This window comes from Mytilus californianus, unplaced genomic scaffold (genome assembly GCF_021869535.1).
Source record: "Mytilus californianus isolate M0D057914Y unplaced genomic scaffold, xbMytCali1.0.p SCAF_14, whole genome shotgun sequence".
Taxonomy (NCBI): Eukaryota; Metazoa; Mollusca; class Bivalvia; order Mytilida; family Mytilidae; genus Mytilus; species Mytilus californianus.
In genome coordinates, this window is record NW_026262626.1 from 14,581,789 (window position 1) to 14,602,546 (window position 20,758).

Genomic DNA, 20,758 nt, shown 5'->3' on the forward strand with positions numbered 1-20,758 from the left:
AATCTGTAAACAAAATGTATTTTGCAAATGACCTACTAATATTCGAATGGGATCTAGTACTATGAATTCGTAAATCGAATGTCAAAGTATATGGACACAATAACAAAAAGTAAAAAATTCACAACGTTTGCTTGATTATACTGTCTTAGTTACATACATACTATAGTCTTTCCCAACCAACTGTACAATGGGCCTCAAATTTAAACAAATTTATATTCTCCTTACAGTACACGAAAGGATTGTATTCCACTGCATATAAATAGTGATAGCAAATCAACATTTGATTGAGTGAGATTATCTCACGTGACGTATAACAAAACTTACTATTCCCCACTGAATATCATATTCCCCTCTGACAGATGGGACTTCCCTGTGCGACGTTATGTGCGGTTGATGAATATACCGTTTTGAACGTGTTTTTTTTTTAAAATAAATATAGTATATTTAACATGTTAAAAGTTTTGTGTTTAAAAAAAATATTTCAGATCTCAAAAAAGAAAGAATAAATAATTAGCTTTTGATCGTTACTGATTATCATTGTTTATGTCGTGTTTTGTTATAAAAACAAACATAAGAGCAAAATTATGTAAATTAATATTTAATGTTCAGGAAGTAAAACAGGTATGGGCAGTGGAATAAAATATTCATTTCTCTTGGCCTTGGGAGATATGGCCAAGAATTCTCTAGCGTTTTTGAAAAATATAGATAATCCATAATGTTATTCAGACTCTGATGTGTTAGTTAATATGATTTTGCTTGTTTACTACACTTCACAATTCTCAATATAAGCTTTGGTGACTGCATCTGGCACTATTTATTCGATTTCTGATACCTGAAAAAAAATTAATACCGTTGCAAGAAATTTAGTTGCATTATAACGCCAAAACTGGTGTCTTTTCAAACAGTATAATAGCCTTCATCTGACTAAGCTTGCAAGGGTTATTTTTAAAGTGTCCGAGGGCTATGATTCCAATTATTCATGCATTTTTGGTATTATATTATTCAAAATTCGCTGAATATCATTCATGTGGTTCATATACTACATATATGCTACTCTGTTGTTTAATCTTGAAATTCCTTAAAGCATGATTAGTAAAACTGTTTACTATTGGGTTCTATTCATGTTAAACAAAATGCATTCAAATGTTCTATCTTGTATCGAAAGACATCATATGGCATAGTCTTTGGAGTTATCACAGTAGTTTTATAAAATCCGGATAATAATATTATCCCTTTTTGTGTAACCTGAACAATTGCGGTAAATGGAAGTTTTATTATTTTTCTTTTCTTTAATACCAACAATAACAACAGTTGAACTTTATCGATGAAGATTATTATCCTGAATATTCAATTGAAATAAAATATAAAACATTTGCCAAATGAAGTTATGAAAAGCAACAACCTATCAATCAGTCGTTTAGATTTAATGAAATGCATTATGAAAGTCTTGGAGATGCAAAACCTTTTAAACATCTCACTACCTCAAGTGTGTTGACAATTTGTATACAATGGTACTTTTCTTAATTTTCAAAATATTGTTATAAATCTTTGCTTGTGCCATCAATATATATAAACAGAATCACAGGTGTGAACTATTCTGCAGTTATGTCAGTTATATAGAAAATGTAACCGCTTGATGATGTGTAAGTGTTATAAAATGTTACCCAATCTGAAGATGTATTAAAATCGGACGTTGCAACTGGTTCTGGGACAAAATCAGAAGACTTTTCTACTTCAGATGAATCTTTCATATCTAAAAACAAAAGACATGTTTTCAATTCATTGAGTGAGGAAACCCTTATTAAATATGATGATTTAAATATAAGTATACACATATGCATTTGACTTTTCATCACTTATACAAGGGTAAACATGAAAAATAAAACAGAATTTATATTACACTCAGTTTACTGAACTTTGTAAAAAAGAATTAGTGGTTTTTCAAAAGGAGTTCAAAGGATGGGATTGTGACGACGATATTAAGAGTGAAAATAAACATGGTAAATGTTGACACATATATTCGATACCGGAAAACCTTATAATTGTGTCCGTGAAGTGTTCTTACCATTTGAAAGCCGTGGCTCAATGAAATAATGGCAAATATCTACTTAGAAAATCATAATTAAAAGTAAGTTCAGGTATAACGCATCGTGTATTCTTAACTTATAAGAAAAGGTAGGTTCAATCATATATGATTTATTGATTTTAAGCTGTACATAGCCTCTGGGTGACGTCCAACGTCGACATTGTGACAACTGCCAACCATATAAAAAAAACAAAAAAGGGACAATATTGGATGATGATCAATTTGCACTGAAACCAAAGCTCACAATACTGTAAAAAGACACCGAGGCACATTTTAAAATATAAATGGATAATGAATTGCATTTATTCGTTTATTTGTGAATCATTTGTTCTGATTTCAGTTGTTTTAGATTCATGCACATATTTCTTCGGAAAGTGTATGACAACATGCAAAACCTGCCTAATATTGTATTGACCAACATGAGACTGTCAACAGTGGCTGTGAAATAAATCCACGTCAAACAGTAACAAGTCAACATATATATGAAATACATTTAACCACAATTAATGTAATATATGTATGCAAATAATAAGGATCCAAAAATAAGATATGTGTGTGATAAACAGGTCGGGATCTCTAGATTTCCTGACGTCAGAATATATTTGCATAGTAATTTCCCAAATAGAAGGTAAACATGACCATGAAAAACTGACCAATCAACTCAATGAACTACAATGCATTGTGGGCTACCACGATGTTTACTACCACTTAAAAACACGCGGAGTTAATGGGAAAACTGTCAGCTAATATAGTGTCTGGGACTCTCATAATAAATGTGTTTGTACATTGCTGCTTCGAAAAAAAAACACCAAAGAACATGGCACTGACACACTGCTTAATTTCAAGCATGTTTCCGTTTATGGCGCTACAGGCTGCCCGGCAAAATGGATGTAACGACAGACACAGATTTATCTACACTAGATGTGTCAACTTTTTATCAGGACCTGATCTCAAAGTAAGTACATCATTTTCAGTATTCTCAAAAAATTGTGATGTAAAAAGCGAGGACGGTAAAAAGCTTAACATAGTATGTATACTTTTGTCCTTTGATGAAGTATGTCTGTTGCTAATTTAATCCCAAAATATACATAAGAGGTATTCTTATCGGTTGGCTGCTGTCCTATTGACTTATGTGGAATAGCTTCTATCATTTAAATCCTCCGGATCATATTGGGTGCCATGTTGCTCATTTAGGTTTGATAAAACGTGCATTGTATATAGAAATAATAACATGATGTGTGAGTGCCAACGAGGCATCTCTCCATCAAAGACACATTGTAGTAAATTAAGCAATCATAGGTTACATGAAGACCTTCAACGCTGAAAAGTAAGTTATAAGGGACCAAAAATGACTAGTGTTAAATTATTCAAACGAGAAAAAAAACAACGGCTTAGTATATAATCGAAACGAGAAGAGAAAGTATCCAATAAATGAGAGACGTATAACAGGTTTAGATCCAACGCTACAATTTTCACAAATCATATCAAAGTTCACGTCCTTGTCGCACATAAATATGGATGTCAACATGAATGATTTAATTAAGATTAGCAAATATCCGAGTCCGTTAAAAGTATCAACAATTCTAATATCTGCATTAGAAGAAAACGAACTTTGCATAGACGAAGACAAAACGACACTACAGCTGATTGCAATGATCGAGGAAAATATTGCTTCACTACCTTCAGAACAAAGGGAACAGATTGAAATAGAAAAAAGTCAAAAAAAAAAAAAAAAAAAAAAGCTTAAATATGCCAAACAATCATTACTAGATTTTGTTAACATTGTGAGGCAAGTGTTAAGACATGTCTTGATCAGTTTTGATGAAATATGATAGATGGTATAGGTTTTTGTACATGTTCTGTACCTGTCAAATTCTAAATATAAAAATATTACACATTATTCTATAGTAAATATCTCTTTTCAAGATAATGGAAAACAAATCTTTCTGAAAGGTATTTGTATAGAAAAATAAGGAGATGTGGTGTGATTGCCAATAAGACAACTATCCACCAAAGTTCAAATGAAATGGATGTAAGCAATTATAGGCAACCGTATGGTCTTCAACAATGAGAAAACCTAATACTGTATAGTCGGCGTTAAAAGGCCCCGATTGATGATTACACGTGTTTGTTTCTTAAAGATAAATTATTAAATACATGCCCTTCCTTGATCATGTCGATTTAAATGACTTTTTAATCATAAAAGAAGGTACAATATCATAACATCAATTTCATGAAAAACTGGGTAATTTTAGTGACCGCAACAGATATTTGACACTCTCTAACATGTCTAAGTCTTCCCCTTTTTTTACGAACCCAAAATTCAAGTATCCCTAATTTTTTAAACTATCGAAATGAAAGTTTGTCTTATGTGTAATTGTGTTTATCACTGTTGTTCCGTTGCTGTCTTGAGGACGACTATCTAAAATCATCGTGGAATCATCAATCAAATTAATGGCTATATTTCGGGTAATTCAAACACTCGTTTCCTCGCATTATTCTGAGCATGGAACAAATACTTTATATCACGGACTATAAATGTATAACTATACAAAAATTGAAAAACTAAGCGAAATTGTTAATTCCGCAATGCATGGAAAAATGTCATGTATTTCAGTAAATTACACGTGTTCCTGATTGATCGTAAACACGTAGCAAAATTGAGAATGGAAATCGGGAATATGTCAAAGAGACAACAACCCGGCCAAAGAGCAGATAACAGCCGAAGGCAACCAATGGGTCTTCAACGCAGCGAGGAAATCCCGCACCCGGAGGTGGTCCCTAGCTGGCCCCTAAATAAAATGTGTACAAGTTCAGTGAAAATGAACGTTATACTAAATTCCAAAACATATAAATGAACTAAAATAGTCCACCATGCATTGTTACTCATCTAATGGATTGGTCAAAACCCAGGTAAAAAAAATTGCTTCATGCGTAAATAAATGATTACATGTGCGAGGACATAAGTATGCTAATTTATACATATCCATATAAGGTAGTGTGCCAAACCTGATAAAACACGTTTAAAAATGAACTTTTTGATACTTTGTATGATTAATTAGTATCAGTGATAGACTATGATCAATTACACTCAGACAAAACCAAGAACATAATTTTGAACCGAATACGTGTGTGTGCAATTGTTACACAGTGGTCAAACATATGTTCAAGAAATATATGTCGCATGCTGTTATTAAAACTGAAATTACGATTTCCATAATTAGAACAACCAGAATCACTCAACTTTTTTTTCAAAAGACTGCAGATAAACATAGTGACGCAGATGACAAGAACGACATCGCTAGAAAACAGATTTACTCCAAATATGTGTTGCAGTAGACAAATATAAGACTAAACGGTGGACTTTTATCTGAAATTATAATACTTCTAACACAAATGGCTACAGTTGGGTACAGAACAAGCATAACATTTGAAAATTTCAGATGTAATTAAGCTAACATATTTTTTTCGGCTTTAGATTTTACTCCACTAAAAAATAAAATCTACTTACTGCGTACCTCATTGTTACTTGCAGGAATGTATTCTTCTTGACAACCCTTTTCAAATGAAAAACGATATGCCTAGTATGATCGAAGCCTATAAGTCGAGTGATTTTTTTTCAAGTTTGGTTTTCTTTCCAGTTCCTTGTGTTTATTTTTTTCAAGTTAGTGCTTCATGGTATGGAATTAAAGTTATACTTAGGAAACACTGTCTTAACTGATTGCTATAATTATAATTTGTTTTTCAGTCACATTATTTTTCATATCTATAAACGAATATGGATTGAAATGAAAATCGTGCTGGTACATATACAGGCTTAAAAAGAGATGGTGCTTTGGTGACTTGCTTCTTTAATTTGTCCCAATATTAATCTTTATCTAACAATGAGTTCTTTTAAATGACCAATTCCAATATTGACACAAGGTGTGCAGTTGCAATAGTCCTTAACCCAACCCACTTCTACCCGTTTCTGCAATTTAGCTGATTTCGTTTTATTTTTCATTAATGAAATGGTGTTCAATAAAGTTCAATAAAGTATTCCCCTTTTTGTAGCTGTGTAGAAAAATCCACTTGAAAAGTGGTTTGAAACTGAGACAACCATTGTTTTTCTCTGAAAAACACTAAACAATAAATTATTAAGTCATGTTCAGTCTTTAAGTCAATTTTCAAACGTTTCAACTGAAGGAAACTCAGTACTGTTTAAAAACAATGTTTATATTTAATTATGATATGTCCAGTATATAACCAGACTGTTCTGTAGATCTGATTTATCTACAACACACACATTCAAAAACTTCCTAATTTTCTGTAAAGCTACTAACCATTTCTTTGTTTATTGCAAGCAAAATGTACAAACAGTACTAAATTAGCAATAAGGATATTTGATCAAAATAACTTAAAATATTCTATAAAGGGTTATAAGGTTCTTATGCAAAGTAGACCTTAGATAAATTGGGCTTTTTTTATGTTAAACTGTCCACTAACTCTTCAGGTTTTAACGTTCCTGATGTAGGTTAATCCAGAAAAGCGCTTCGAATGCACGATATTTTTGCAGCGATAATTTTGTTAAACTGTTAACGAGACTTCACGGTTAAGCATGTTTAGGTTGAGACTTTTTTCAGAAAATGTTAAGATCAGTATGTCCATTTCAGACTAAATTTTATTTGACTGTGCAGCAGGACAAGTTGCCACATTGCAACATTCCTGCATATCTCTAAAAGATAGTTTTCCTTTCTTTTGTCGTTGTACCTCTTCGTACGCTAACCACTTATAAACTCTTTGAATTGACAACAAAACTAAAACAAATGAAGTAGAATATGACGTGAAATTACCACTAAAAACATCTATTAAAGTTAGCTAGACGTATTAAGATCTTTACATTGTTACAAAACACGTTAAACTCATAATTTTAAGTTATTGCAAATCATTCAGGAACTTCGTAATCCGCTGCAAATTTTACAGTTTTAAGACACTAAAGCATTATCATTGCGAGTGAAACCTTAAATTTTGATATACTTAAAGTAGTACTCTAAGTATCAATCATCTATTTCTAGTCGTCTTTGTAAACACTATTTGTCAGAAAAATTTCCATTTAATGTTGTAATATTGGAATGCGTTTTAAGTCTGAATATTTTTTCCTATCGATACAATAACCATGTGGAACTGATCATGTTTTATATCAATAAATACTAAGACTGTTATTATTTAACCATTGATCACGAAAAACAAAAATTATGTTAACTTCCGTATATGTTTTGGCGACACTATAGTCACTGCAATATGTCACAACTATCTTAACGAAAAAATCACGGATATGAAAAAAAAAGCCAAACAAATGCGGTCTATAGGGTTTGATGGTTGATATATCTCATTCAGCTCCGTTCAAGTAACACTTATAAATGCTAGCCGATTAGAAAATATTGTCATCGATATTTTAATTAAAGAAACTAAGTAAACAATGAATAAGCTACTATAAACTAAATACATCTGTACAATTAAACTGCTAGATATTTTTAGATCTTAACATTTTTAAACGGACGGTTCTAGTAATCAATTGCTAATTATTCAATTACATGCGTAAACAGCTGCAAAATGTACAGAATTAAGACTTGAGGCATTGTTATGGGATTCGAAGCGGAAATTTCTTTATAAAATGACATAATCAAAAGCTCAAACACATCAAACGAATGGAAAACAACTGTCATATTCTTGACTGGGTACAGACATTTTCTTACGTAGGACCACAAACAAAGTACAGTAATATAAGTTCACTTCTATGAACATGTAGGAACATGCCTGTGCCAAGTCAGGAAAATTGAAGTTGTTTTTCACTTGTTCCTTTGATTGATAGCGGTTGATTTTGTCAGTTTTTTTTATAGATTTCCCCTTTTCGAATTTGCCTTGGAGTTCTGTTTTTTTTTATTATACTTTTTTGAATCACTATTGTTACATTTTGTTAACATTGTCTATAGATTGTTACAAAACAATAGCATGTTATTTACTTTATGTTAACAACGGAAGCTATATCAGCAATGCGGCAATGTTTGCCTTCTGATCATTATCAAAGGAGGCTTGTTTGTAGAAAAATCTTTCAATATCACATATCTATAAAACTTCAGCACATAATACTTTAGAGAGTTTCCCAACCTAAATAAAGTATTGTCTCCTGTGGCCATTACTGTCAGTTGATTGGAACAAAATGAGATTCATTTGTTGAATAATGTTTGATTATCCATTAAATTACTGCAAAGTTTGGTAAATTTGAATAACTGTGTTTAAGAGACGAAAATGATCACTTTAATGTAAGAGACGACATAAACTATATGATCGGATCAAAACAAATATCATTCATTCATTTATTTGCTTGGTAAACACAGATTTATTTATTTTTATCCTTGGCACAACTGACATGATAGTTTTTTGAATCTCAGAATTTTTAATTTGAGATTGTTTATGTTGATTACAGCTAATTTAAAGCAATTTTTATCAATAGTTGACGTTTTCAATTTAGAAGTCTTAGGTTTAAATGAAAATGAACTGCCCTTTGCACGTATTTTATAAACACTTTCAGGCAATGTTGTATTCAGTTTGATTAATAAGAATTGTTATTCGGAATAAAATGTCTCAACATGTTCATAGGCTGTTCATGATAAAGTAAAGACGGTACTTTCTTAAGTGCAGGTTGACATAAACGGCAATCAAATATTAAGACGATGATAAAACAATAAGTTGATTCTTTCAAGATTAAGTAGTTTAGGTCGATGCCTACTTGTGTTGAAAACTGAAAAGGGAAGATATTGTTTTCTTACAGAGCTTTGCAAATTATACCACAATAAGGTATAACATTATGGATTTTTGTGGATGTCAACAAAATCTTCGTGATTTTAACCACAATTAGATATAGGAAGCATATAGAGCAGTGTTCGACAAAATAAATATAAGTATGAGAGTTTAATACATAACAAACATAACTCAATGAGTGTGTCATTTTATAAAGCATTTTTTTTTGTCGACGCATGCACATTTTGTTTGGTCCATAAAACATATTCAAATTCGATAATTTTGACGATATCAACAGAAAGCTGATACGTAAATTTTGAAACAAAAATATCTTTTTTCTTTCTAGTCATTGTTTAAGATATGAGACAATGTAAAAACGATCGTTAAATCTAATTTGAAAAGTAAGCTAGTGAAAGAGGCCTTATCAATTGATTGATTGATTGTTGGTTGCTTAATGTCCAGTGGCAAATATTTCATGCATATTCAGGACGAAAACAAATTAACAATAAATTCAATAGGTAGGTTCTATAATAGAGGCGTCTGGGATTGAGGTCGCAGAAATTTAGACTGCCACGGGAAATGAGGGTATATAGGATAGGGACAGAAATTTAGCCTTGCAACAAGTCACCTACGGACCCCTCAAAGAGTTGTTGCAAGGGTTCTTAACGTGCAAAGAGCGTGGCACTCTCTTTACACGAGGCACCGGATTTAACGTCCCCATTCTGACCGGACGTGGCTGTAAATTTGTACATCCCGCACAGCCAAACGGACCCCCCCCCCCCCCCCCCCCACTTTGACGAGGGTTTTACCGCCGGTCGGAGGAAGACCAATGGTGACCATATTTCTATTCCCAGTCACCCTTGGGGGGAGGCTTTATCGAACATACTCTTTTGTTTTACAATAATATGAATAGATCGATTTGTACTTTTTTCAGATAATGTATATATCATCGTTAACGGTTACTTCATATACACTTTGATTCTAAATGTACTACCTTTTGGTCTTTCTCTTCCTGAACGTCCTCGCCGTTCTCAACTACCATAGAATAACGTGGTGGTCTCTCAGTGTTCAATTCTTTAATTAAGAAAACAATGTAAAGGTCAATAAAGAAATGTTTGTGTTCGAGTTTTTCATGTTTTTTTTTCGTATATATTTTAACGCTCTTCTGACCAGGATAAGGTAACAAATGTACACTCTTAAGTGCAGGTTTGGATAAACGCCTAGCCAATAATAAGACTGGCGACAAACTAGCGATAAAGTAGCACAATCTGTATTCATGTTATTTCTCTTCATAAAGATAATGAAATGTAAAAAATTTTGAAAATTAATTAAAACCATTAGTAAGAAATCATTTGGTTGTTTAATTAGAGTCATATCAAACGAGTTTCTTGTAGTAATAAAGTAATGGAAAATATTGAACCATGCATACGTATAAACTGAGATCTGCGCACTTTTTTTACAGACTAATAATGCATAACCGGGGTCATTCAAGCTATATACAAAACCACATTTCATTATTTTTATATTTACTAAGAGTAATTTAATATCAGACAAAATGACAACAAACACAAAACAATTATCCAACAATTACTGGCAAATTTCTGTCTTATTAAAGACGTCTTCAATGAAAGGCCGCCGTTAAATTCTGTTTTCTATATTTTTGAAAAACATTTCATTAAGGACGAAAAAAATCATCAAGCATTTCAAAGCATCATTTACACATGAATCAAGGTGACTCCTTGACAACAATTGAAAGCAGGTCAAAGTAAATAAAGATTTTGAAAATATTTAAATAAACTTGTCGTCATGCATGAAATAAACAAAGACATCTACAGACCTTTTACACAAAAAAGGCAATATCATTATTCTTCCCCTCCCCCTCTATTGTATACATCGATGGGGGTGTGTCAATGACTATCACTGATTATTCTTTAATTCATTGTAAAAGACGGCGAAAGATACTGAGTATTAAGGTACATTCAAACTCATAATTCGAAAATAAACTGACAACGCCATGTCTGTGGTTCTGATAAACGAAATGTTATGAATTGTTGCGTCCATCATTTGTAAGCCTTTTACTTCATGTACTTTGTGGTATTCAATGCTTCCACAAAGTAGCACAGAAAATTATATACAGTTTTATTACGCATTAATCTTTTTCTCGTATAACCTTTTATAATTAGTCCTTAAATTGGATCAAAAGTTCGAGAAACTTTTACGTAACACATGCGATATATCGACTGCAAAGAGTTTGTGACGAAATAGTCTATCTATCTTTTGCAACTTCAGGACCCAAATAATGGCTCTTACCGTGGTTCCTCTTTTTGCACAACAGCATATTATAAGTTACACAGTGTGTTAGTGACCTAATACGATATATATGTACTGCCCCCATAGTAACGAAATTATTAGACGACTATATGATCAAACACATCTAGTAATTACTTTTTGCCAAACTAAGCCGATGCAATACAAACTGAGTATAATTCGGACTTGTCTGTAAAGTTTAAAAATGCATCTCTGTCCAGTTTACGAAGGACTTTTATACAGTTTGTGAATATATCGACAATGCGGACCTCTAAATATGCGCACACATGGATGTCACACAAGGAATAATCCTTTTAAGTTCGGCAGGCTTAGTAGGGAAAAAAGTAGTATTACATTTTCTCAGCTTTAGTTTGGCATATCGTGTACCTACATGTAGGGCAGGTCAAGGGAGTCAACTCAGGAGCGCTGTGATTGGATGTAAGGGTATAATATATTTAACAAATAAATTTTGATACATATTGAAATTATTTTCGAGAGAATTATCTGAAAAGACTTCAAATTTTACATAAATTTGATGTAAAATGACAGTGGTTATAGATAACATAAAAAAGCTCCGTTCGGTGATGGTCATTATACCATTTGACTTCATATTCCAAAACAAAAAAACAAAGTACTGATATCACACATAACTGTTTTGTCCAGGTTTTTATCATAAAAAGTGGTAAATTTAGAAAATGTAATTATTGTCGCCTATGGAAGAATAAATACTACCGTTTTCTCTAGTAATCTATGTATTGTGCTGACAACGAGGGTAAATATCTCTAACATGTATTTAAATATAAAAAAGAAATTTAGAGAAGATATATACAACAAGTAAGATGGCGATTATGAGTCTGTGTCACTTCCAAAGATAAAAAGTAAACCCTGTATCAATAGATAGAACATGAAACTTATTCCTTCCTTTTTTTGAAGTTTTTACAATTAAGGTCAAAAACATATAACTTTATCACGTTTTTCTACATTCCTTTGTTAAATGTGACAATTCATGTTTGTTTTGTGTCAACATTAAACATCTGTTTAAATGACACTTTATCATTTGACTTATTGATCTTGTTTTAAATCACTATCATCTAAATAGAAAATATTCATCTTCTGCAAAGGATATCATGATAATATAGTGTTATTTTGCTTTGAAGAGTGCCTCTATATATATCGTGTTGCGAAATTTAATGTCAAGGTCGATCCATAAAAGGAATATATTAAGAAGTCCATAAGATCATAAGGAATTAAAAAAAAAAAAACAAGTTGCACCATAATTATCAAAATCGTCATAATAATTTCAGAAGGTATATACAAAAATAATTGTTTCTAAAACCATATAGACTAGTATATTTTTTGAAAAGTATATTTTAGATAAATAAACATAATTCAATCATTTAAGGTGTGACATCTCTCATTGACATAGAGAAATATATATATATATATATATATATATATATATATATATATATATATATATATAAGTCTTGGTTGATAAGAGATTAAAATAAAAGAAAAATGTTTCCGAGGACACGAATGCCCCCTTTCAATTAGCAATGTTAAACAGTCAAAACAGTGAATTTGTAAATTACGGGATTAATCATACATCATACATCATAGTATTTGAGATATAATCAAAGCAAGTGAAACAAGAAAATATGGTCAAGGTAGCCTACATTTGCCTGGTTGGTTATCTTTCAATTGAAAAGCAGTTCCAATACGAAGCTTTTCTTTACATACTATTTATCTGTTTGCTCTACTATTTTTGTGGAAAGAAATCACTTTCTATATATAGCACCTGTTTTTTGTTTTGTTTGTTTGTTGTTTTTTTTTTTTATCTATCCACATTGAAGAACTTCATACCTTATTAAATAATATTAAACAACATTGACTTTTCATTTGATTTTGATTTAAAGAGTAGAGAAGATATACAATTTTGTTATCCCTTTATGATAGCATGGATGTACATCCTAGTATTTGAGATATAATCAGAGCTAGTGAAGCATGACAAAAATGGTCAAGTGGCCTACTTTTGCCTGGTTGTTTATCAACAATTGAAAAGTAGGTCCAATACGAAGCAATTTTTGCATACTATTCATCTGTTTGCTTTACTATTTTTTGTGGAAAGAAATTACTTTCTTTATGTAGCATATTAATAGAACAACATTTATTTGATTTTCAGATTTTCGTTGACTGATTATGAAAAATATATACAAAGGAAATATTTGACTCGTTTCCACATTTTTAATAAAATAACGTGCCCGTGTAGGCTGACATGCTTTCCTGTGGAATTTTCCATGTTAACAAGCATTTTAATATTCCAGCTCAGCGTGTCGGTCTAACACAAACATGGTTTATATTCACATAACATAACTATATTCTCGTCCCGATAAGCCCTTAATACTTGCCACTGGAATGTAATCATTTAATATTCTGACCTTATATTTTATTTCAAAATGAAACTGTCATATCGTGCAAACTTCAGTATGAAAGTCACAAAGTACAATGAATAAAACCAAACTATTACTATCCACGCTGATCTGTGTCCAACCTTGTGTATTCAAAAAATATATTTAAGAATATCTATCTTGTGATTACTTACCTTTCACTCTATCGGAATTATCACATACTTCCGAACTGACGCTTTGTGACTACAAGTGAATTATGAATCATAAAATTATTACGATACTTTCTATAATAATATTCAAATTTTTACAAGAATAATTCTAGAATTCAAGTCCACCTTGGTACCTTTTAAGGTCCCCTGAATCGTTGCAAATGTGTGTTCAAGTACACTTTCCGATTTTTTACTACCGCCCTACATGTAAAGGCAATATTATACAGTTGCTGGATGAGCCACAGTAATTAAAATCTTAATATGTAGGTACTAGTTTGTAAATACATAATATTATTTTCTTGTGTTTTTAGTAAACCCTTGCTGCTTTTTCATTCGTACTTAGGTACATGAATGCAGTCTTTAGTTCTAATTAAAGTTAAAGTCATATGAAACTTCAAATGAAATGAATCAAATATTATTTGTCGATGATACGTTATAGATTCGTTATAAATACATGTATACAACTTGCATACAGTACTAAGCTTAGTTCATACCCATGCATTGATTCAATAATTTCGATCTCATTAAATTACAAAAAAACTCGTTTCATATGACTTTAATAATATTAAATATATTTTCACATTTGTTTAAAACTTACAGTATTTGAACTTATAACCAATTTTTTAACATTTCTGAGACTCAAGTAGAATAGTTTTCTCAAAAATGATTGAATCGATATTCATATCAGTTACTTTCAATTTTAATAAAATATATCAAATATACCCTTTTTCAATAAGATAATTCTACAATAAATCTTTTCTGGCGATTTTGTAGTTTATAGACGTAATCATATGATCAAGTATTTACCTAGCATTTTCTGTTTTTTTACATTTGCAGAACAATATCTATTGGCTGTTTACATAACATATATATCTACCGATTTCTGCTGATAATCTGTTTCTTTATTTGACCTTTTGTTTACACTATTGTCAGGTAACTTAGCAGACTTTGGTGGCAGTCTTTCCAAATCTGTTTCTGAAATAGATATATTAAAACAATTGTAGTTGCATTTAGTTAAACAAACACCGAATAATGTTTGGTAATTCATAAAGCTGATTTTATTCTCTTGGGGAAACTTTCTACAGAGAAAATAAGAAATATTGTTTGAACCAGATTTTAGACAATAAAATATTGAACATATAATTTCGCGTACATCTTCATTATTTGTAGAATACTAATGTTTTAAGCATTGACTATGTGAAATAGTAGCCAATTGCACTGTTGTACATGTACCAGTATTCCTCTTATAAAGCTCGTTTAGGACCCATAATACTACTACTCGCTTAAATATACATATAAATACATAAATACATTTTCTACATGAGTGTATATAATGAATTTATAAAAGGTTATTGTTGGTTGTTTTGACCTCGAGGCAGCAACCAAACAAAACAAACAACCAAAAGCAATCGTGTGTTCAACAATCAATCTTCGACATTAGATAAAGGTCTATACAGTGTGTTGATCTCTAAATTACCCCGAGACTTAATGACGTCGATCACAGTTTTATTACAACATTATGTTTTGTTTGATCAATGCCTAATGAGAATTTGTACAGTTTAAAATTTCTTGAAATTTTTTTCCAAAATTTTACTTGATCGTAATAGATACATGATACAGCCCTTGGATGGTGTAAACTTCCCAAAAAAACGTGTATGGTGTAATGGTGTATGCCATATGGTACAATGGTAGAAGGTGTATGGTGCTATGGTGTATGCTGTAAGGGGAATGGTGTAATGGTGTTGTAACGTGCGATCGGGAATGGTGTGTATGAATGGTGTACGACATTTAAAACTATGCAAAATATTGATAATAACTGATTTTTAATTTTATACATTAATTTACAATATTGTGATCAAAATTCGTTTTTTAAAATAAATAAATAATTTTGTAGTCGCACGCTTTCTTTGAAATTAAATTGCATTATGGTGTAATGTTTAAGGTGTAAAGTGCAAAGGTGAAACGTGTATGGTGTAATGGCACAGGGTGTATGGTGTAATGGTGTATGGTGAATGGTGTAATGGTGTATGGTGTTAGTGGGAAGTTTACACCATCCAAGAACTGTATATGTATACAAACAAAAAGTATTGTTTGATTGACAATGTGACAACTCTCCACCAGAGTACACCTGACGTTGAAATTAGCCACTTAAGGTTACCGTACGTCCTTCAACAATAATCAAAACCCATATTGCATACTGCAGCAAGCTATAAAAGGCCCCGGTAAAGTAAATTCTCGTTTAAAATAATAATAAAAAAAAACACCAATCGCATGTTCATGTCACACGTCTATCCAAATTCAGGAACGTCGTCAGTGATTTTGTAGTATTCATGTCATATTTTGGTTTGTTTATCTTTTATTTTTTTTTATTGTTTTTCAGAGATCTGGCTAAATGGGTTAAATGATTCTGGACTCTTGGCAATTTTTAGATTGACATATTTTACAAACTTCTGTATATTGTTGAATACTATATTTACCCTCTATAGATGTCTCTTGTTTTATGTTTTATGGTTTATTTTACTTTGTTTACGTCTTTTTTGTCGTTGGGTTGCTGTCTTTTTGACGTATACATCACAAGTAATCGCATAATAATAGGTTCATATTATACATTTACCTTCCCATGGCAATCCTTCTTCTATATTAACATTTCTATGATCTATAACCACCGATCTGTGCTGTAAAATGAAAACAAATAAACAACCATTAAATAGCTTAAGTCAAAGTGAAGATCTAGTCGAAAAATGCCTCTCGTAAACATTTCTATTGTTGATTAATTGTTATTGTTGAAGGTTCAGTGGAACTACTTAATGCACATTCAGTTAGATTCTAAATTTGACGCACCATTCATAAAGTATATGCGAATTACACATCTCCACTACTTGCATGTACGTAGGGTGAATTGATTGATTGACTAATTCGTGTTAAACGCCACTTTCAGCACTATTTTGATAGATCGTGGCGGTCAATTTTTATTAGTGGAGGAAGCCAAGGTGCCCGGACAGAACCTCAGACTTGCGGTAGGAAAATTAACATTCCTAATCAATTAAAATTGGAGTCGAACGCACTTGCCACGTGCGGGATTCAAACTCACAACCTCCGTGTTGACAGGCTAGTGATACAGTAGTTGAATTATTTAGACCACTTGACCACCGACGCCGTTCTTACTTGATAAGAAATGCTTCTGCTGTTTTCTAAAAAAAATAATTAAGAAATCTACCCTGAATTTTTTAGAAAACTAAAATGTTTTCCTTTTCTTCAACATCTAACATCTTATGATTTCACTCATTGATTTTTGTTCGTGTAAATACTTGATTTTTTTGCTTTGAGGGAACTGACCTCGTATTGTAATGATGATGTGCTTACAAATTGTGTAAATACAAATAAGTACCGTATATCGCGTTTAACCTCAGTACTTCATTTGTATGCGGTATCATATTACAATAAATCACTATTCACTTGCATCTTTCGTATATTTCAAATTTGAATTATCTACTTGTATGAAGTGCAGTAAGAAAGTATAATGGTATAATGCATGTGACCCTCAATTAGGAAATATGGGCCCTTTGGTCTTGTTCTGATCGTTCGACAGTAAAACCCTTGTCAGAGTATAGTGTTCGTTTGGAATTGTATGTGACTGTCATACAAGTGAGAGTGAGAATAGAAAAGGAAATAACATTTCATCTCAGTACATTAGTTTATAATAAGATTATTTAAACAAAGATAATAGAATCAGACAAAAGTGTTGCCAACTTAAAAAGACTAATATATGCAGAATGATAATAACAATATTATAATAATAAATAATCGAGTACATAAAAAAAAATTAAAGCTAACTTATGTGATGACATTTTTTAAAGAAAAAAAGTTGAAACAACGACCTTTGATTTCTTGTGAGTTGTTTTCTATTCTTATTATATATAAATGAATCGTGTGATTCTTGAAAAAATAAATTGTTTCACAAGGGAAGAGAAAATAGTTTGTATTTATGAAAATTGGTGAATAAAAACAACAAAAATTTGGTTTTTAAATGATACTTAAAAAATATTTACTGTTGGGTCAAATTTGATTAAAAAAAAGTACTGTCTGGAATCAATAGTTAAAGGCTTGTCCCCAAATACACTAATGGACGGTGCATCATACGTAATACCGTCCTATCCATACTAGTATGGCTCATCGACTGTTATCCTATATTTCAATTTATTGATAAGAAACGTAAATTTCATGCATACTTGTACAATCAATATTCAGAGAATAGCCCTTCAAAGTTAAAGTAAACAATCATTGTTCTGTATCACCACAACAAGTGTTACTTAAGAAAGAGACCAGCAAAGTATTACAAATGTCACCGTACACCGACAAAATACCTTATATAAAATTAAGAGATGTGGTATTATTTTCATGAGACAACTAGCCACAGAGACTAAATGACGCAGATGTTAGTAACTATGGGTCATCGTACGGTCTTTAGAAATGAAAAGAAAATCATACAACACAGCAAGCTGAAAAGGCTACTGACTCGGGACAGGCACATAGACAATGCGGTTGGGTTAAACTTGTTAGCCGACGCCTTACCCTCCCCTAACCATTCACAATGGTGTAACAGCATAACATATGAAATCACTATAAAATTCAGTGGGATTGACTTATCAGATCATTATTATAAACGGCATCAAAACGACTATCAAGTCCACTTAAGACAATAACTACAGATCTAAGAATACTTGCAGTAAATGAAAGCTAGTTCCAAGTCAATTACAACTATATGATACAAAAAACCTGAACCAAAACAAAATATCAATCAAAGTAAACATACAACGGATTTAGTGTAAAGATGTCTTAAACAGTCTAAAACTTTGTGACTATCTAACTGGTATTGTAATATATGTTTATAATATGAATTAAAAGAAACGAAGGGTTGAAAGGTCCATAAAAAGCAACGGAACGAAACAAATTAACAAAGAAGTTTAGAGGTTAACATATTGATGATTAAATACAGATGATAAGCTTGATCACCTCGAGCTGCAGAACGTTGTCTACATCACATTTAAGAAGGAATTTATCAGATCATCATCAACATTAAGTTTGTCAACTAATAAATATACAATTCATATGTTTGTTTTAAATATACGTATTCTTACCTCTTGTATTTCACCAGTTTCGAACGCTTGGTTATTTTCACTTGAACCATATTTATTGCTTCTTTCCTCGTCGGAACAACAGTTTTTCATTAACACAATTACATTCAGTGTCACATCGGTACATAACACAGCCGTAGCCGCGATAGTAAATGCGGTTAATTCCCAATCTGATAAAATGAAACTATAAAGCAACACCGCAATGTCGAAAATAACATCCAGACATTTATATACCATCATAAACTTTTGATATTTTGAGACTTTATATTCAGCTTTAGGATCGTCCACATTACTTGAAAACCTTGAAATTCTGTATACTAGAGAAAAAGTTATAAACGCATAAAAGCATACTGCAAAAATTACGATTGCACAAAATAACAGGAACCCGCCGTCTCCTTCGTCCTTAGTTTTCCTATTGACAAAACAAACAATTAGAAATAATGCTATGTTGATCAAATATCCAATTCCTAGCCGAAGTAGTAAGATCCTTATTTTCTTAATTATTATTTTTGTTTCGTTTTGATGTTTTGTTCCTACATAATTTGCAAAACTGTCATAATGACCGAGCATGAACGAACATAACAAATCTATATAAAATACACAAATACACCTGCAACACATATTTACTATCAAATAGAACAGATCTCAAATCAAATACCATACATGTATAACACAACACGTTTTTAAATATCGTCGAAAGTTAAAAGCATACAGTAATCCTGATAACAATTGATAAAGTTAAACACTGTTTTTTTAAGGAAATTCCAAATCTGACTCCGCGAATACTTTTATATAATATCAATTGACGTACATGGTAACTTCGGACCACATCAGGAATTGCAGTAAATAAACATCGCCATTGTTGTATTTTAATTGACTCCACGGTCGTGTCAGTCCTTTAATATGCAATGAAGTACAAAATATAAATTGAAAACGTACAGTTAACGTAAGAAATTATTCCATTTAAATGATCACAACCACGAAACGATTCACTATAAATTTCACCTGTTGAGATATTTTGTAAATATTAATAGTGTGTCCCAGTTAAATGCACAAGTGATATTAACAAATACCGTTTTTTCTTGGTAATATGAGGACTTTGGTTCATCCTTTTAAAGATAACAACGTATTTACTATTTAAATGTTTATACACTCGGAATCCTCGCTGTTATAGATACACATAATATTATTTGACATTAAAAGCTGTCGGACATTGTTTAGAAAATGTGTTTTTCAGAAGATTTTTTGGATATTTCGTGTGCTATTCTTCTTGCGTTATATGAAATCCTAAAGTCTCCAAAGGATAAAATAGAAGAGAAAAAGTTGAAAGTTCTAATGGTCCGCACTGCAATGGGATTATTGATCAACGTTTGTGGATTTCTTGTAGTATGTGGAATAAACCGAACTGGCTATAGAGAAAGTGGATTATCAGTTACGATGTTCAGTATAATTTTAGTGTATAATGTCTTTTTCTACGGTGTAATGACATTTGCTTTAATGAAAGGATTTTCCTCCATAAACACAAGAGAAGATTGGTCTGGATATTTTAAACGCTTTGTTACTGTTTACCGGATAATGGACATAATTTTCGACATACTGCTGTTTATATACAACCTGTTTGCAGACCGTTGGAGATTTCAACTAACAACAAATTTGATGATACCCGTTATTGTCATTGATATGGTCTTAAATTGTATTTCTTTCGGAATTTTTATGAGGAAAACTAGCAACCCAAATCATAATGAGTGACACTGTTTTTAAGACATACTCACAATCATTTTTTTAACAAAACATCACTGTACATGTACAGATGCGGAACAAGGATTTCGAAAC

General features: G+C 31.6%; 1 protein-coding gene across 1 annotated transcript; it reads right to left on the minus strand.

Moving 5' to 3' along the window:
* Positions 1–582: 582 nt before the first annotated feature.
* On the minus strand, positions 583–20,082 carry LOC127724244 (uncharacterized). The gene is made up of 8 exons (XM_052231173.1): positions 18,929–20,082; positions 16,405–16,465; positions 14,668–14,765; positions 13,776–13,824; positions 9,861–9,940; positions 5,598–5,643; positions 1,665–1,753; positions 583–832 (listed from the first exon to the last, which is right to left on the minus strand). Exons 1-8 carry the CDS (start codon positions 19,544–19,546, stop codon positions 815–817), a joined length of 1,059 nt encoding a protein of 352 aa, XP_052087133.1. The 5' UTR covers positions 19,547–20,082; the 3' UTR covers positions 583–814.
* Between the last annotated feature and the right edge of the window lie 676 nt (positions 20,083–20,758).